Consider the following 975-nt stretch of genomic DNA (forward strand, 5'->3'; position numbering starts at 1 on the left):
TCCCCCAAACCCCCAGGTCCTCGGCAAGAGCCTGACTGTCTCGCAGACACGGAAGCAGTGACTGACGCCCCGGCGCCCTGGCCATCACGGCCAGAAAGGGGTCCCTTTCCCGCCGAGGGACTTGGTCCCTTTCCTCCAGGACAGTCTCCCAAGTATAGTCTGTAAAGCCTAAAAGCCTTGTTGACCCGGATGAGCTGCAGATATGAGCGTGTTCACTGCGCCTCGCCCCAGCCCCCAGACGAGCGCCCAGAGCGCGTCTGACGGTTCCCAGCAGGGACGCACCACCCCTGACCACAGGCGAGGTGTCCGCTGGAACAGACACAGGTGGCCTTGCCCAGGGACGTGGTGGCTGACGGGGGGCAGGTTCTCTGCACGAGGCCCTGTCCACATGGGCGTCCCGTCACCAGCCCCCACCGGGAGAAACTGGCCTCAAGGCGCGTCTGCGCAGGCAGGGGGACCTTAGGCTCTCCCACCCCCAGCCGTTCCACCAGCTGCCAAGCCGTGTCCCCCTCGGGAGGCCCACTGAGGCACCGCAGACCCTGCCGGAGCAGTGGGAGCCCCGAGGAGTGGGGCTGAGAACCTGGGGCTCCTTTTTATTCTTCCTTTTTGTTGCTTTTTAAAGTTTTCTGCGTTCCGGTGAGGAAGGGGCTTGGGGACACGCTGAGAAGCAGCCAGTAGGGGCCCCAGCAGCCCCCCCCTCCCTGGGACACCCCCCACCACATTCAGGTGGCCCGTCGGTGGACGCAGGGCCGAGGCCCCCTCTCCAGCGAGGACTACGGAGAAGCGAGCGGGAGCAGTCGGTCTCTGAGCTTCTCCAGAAGCAGCAGGGCTTTGACAGCCAGCAGCCTGCAGTCCTCATCCGCGTCCCGTTCGGCCACGTCTGCCGGAGACAAACACAGAGCAGGACGTCAGTGGCGCGCACGGCGGGCGACCGGCCCTCATTTCCTCTCGGGAGTCTGTCCTCACGACCCCCTG

General features: G+C 65.4%; 2 protein-coding genes across 2 annotated transcripts in view; one reads left to right on the forward strand and one right to left on the reverse strand.

The window, feature by feature from the left end:
• Nucleotides 1-61, forward strand: part of IFT140 (intraflagellar transport 140) — a 77,653-nt gene extending 77,592 nt beyond the window's left edge. The window contains exon 31 of the mRNA XM_077762793.1: nt 17-61. Coding sequence (XP_077618919.1) covers nt 17-61 — 45 coding nt within the window. The remainder of the gene's footprint in view (nt 1-16) is intronic.
• Nucleotides 7-975, reverse strand: part of TELO2 (telomere maintenance 2) — a 10,807-nt gene continuing 9,838 nt past the window's right edge. The window contains exon 20 of the mRNA XM_077762661.1: nt 7-880. Coding sequence (XP_077618787.1) covers nt 774-880 — 107 coding nt within the window. The 3' untranslated portion in view covers nt 7-773. The remainder of the gene's footprint in view (nt 881-975) is intronic.

This window comes from Crocuta crocuta, unplaced genomic scaffold (genome assembly GCF_008692635.1).
Source record: "Crocuta crocuta isolate KB4526 unplaced genomic scaffold, BGI_CrCroc_1.0 scaffold234, whole genome shotgun sequence".
Taxonomy (NCBI): domain Eukaryota; kingdom Metazoa; phylum Chordata; class Mammalia; order Carnivora; family Hyaenidae; genus Crocuta; species Crocuta crocuta.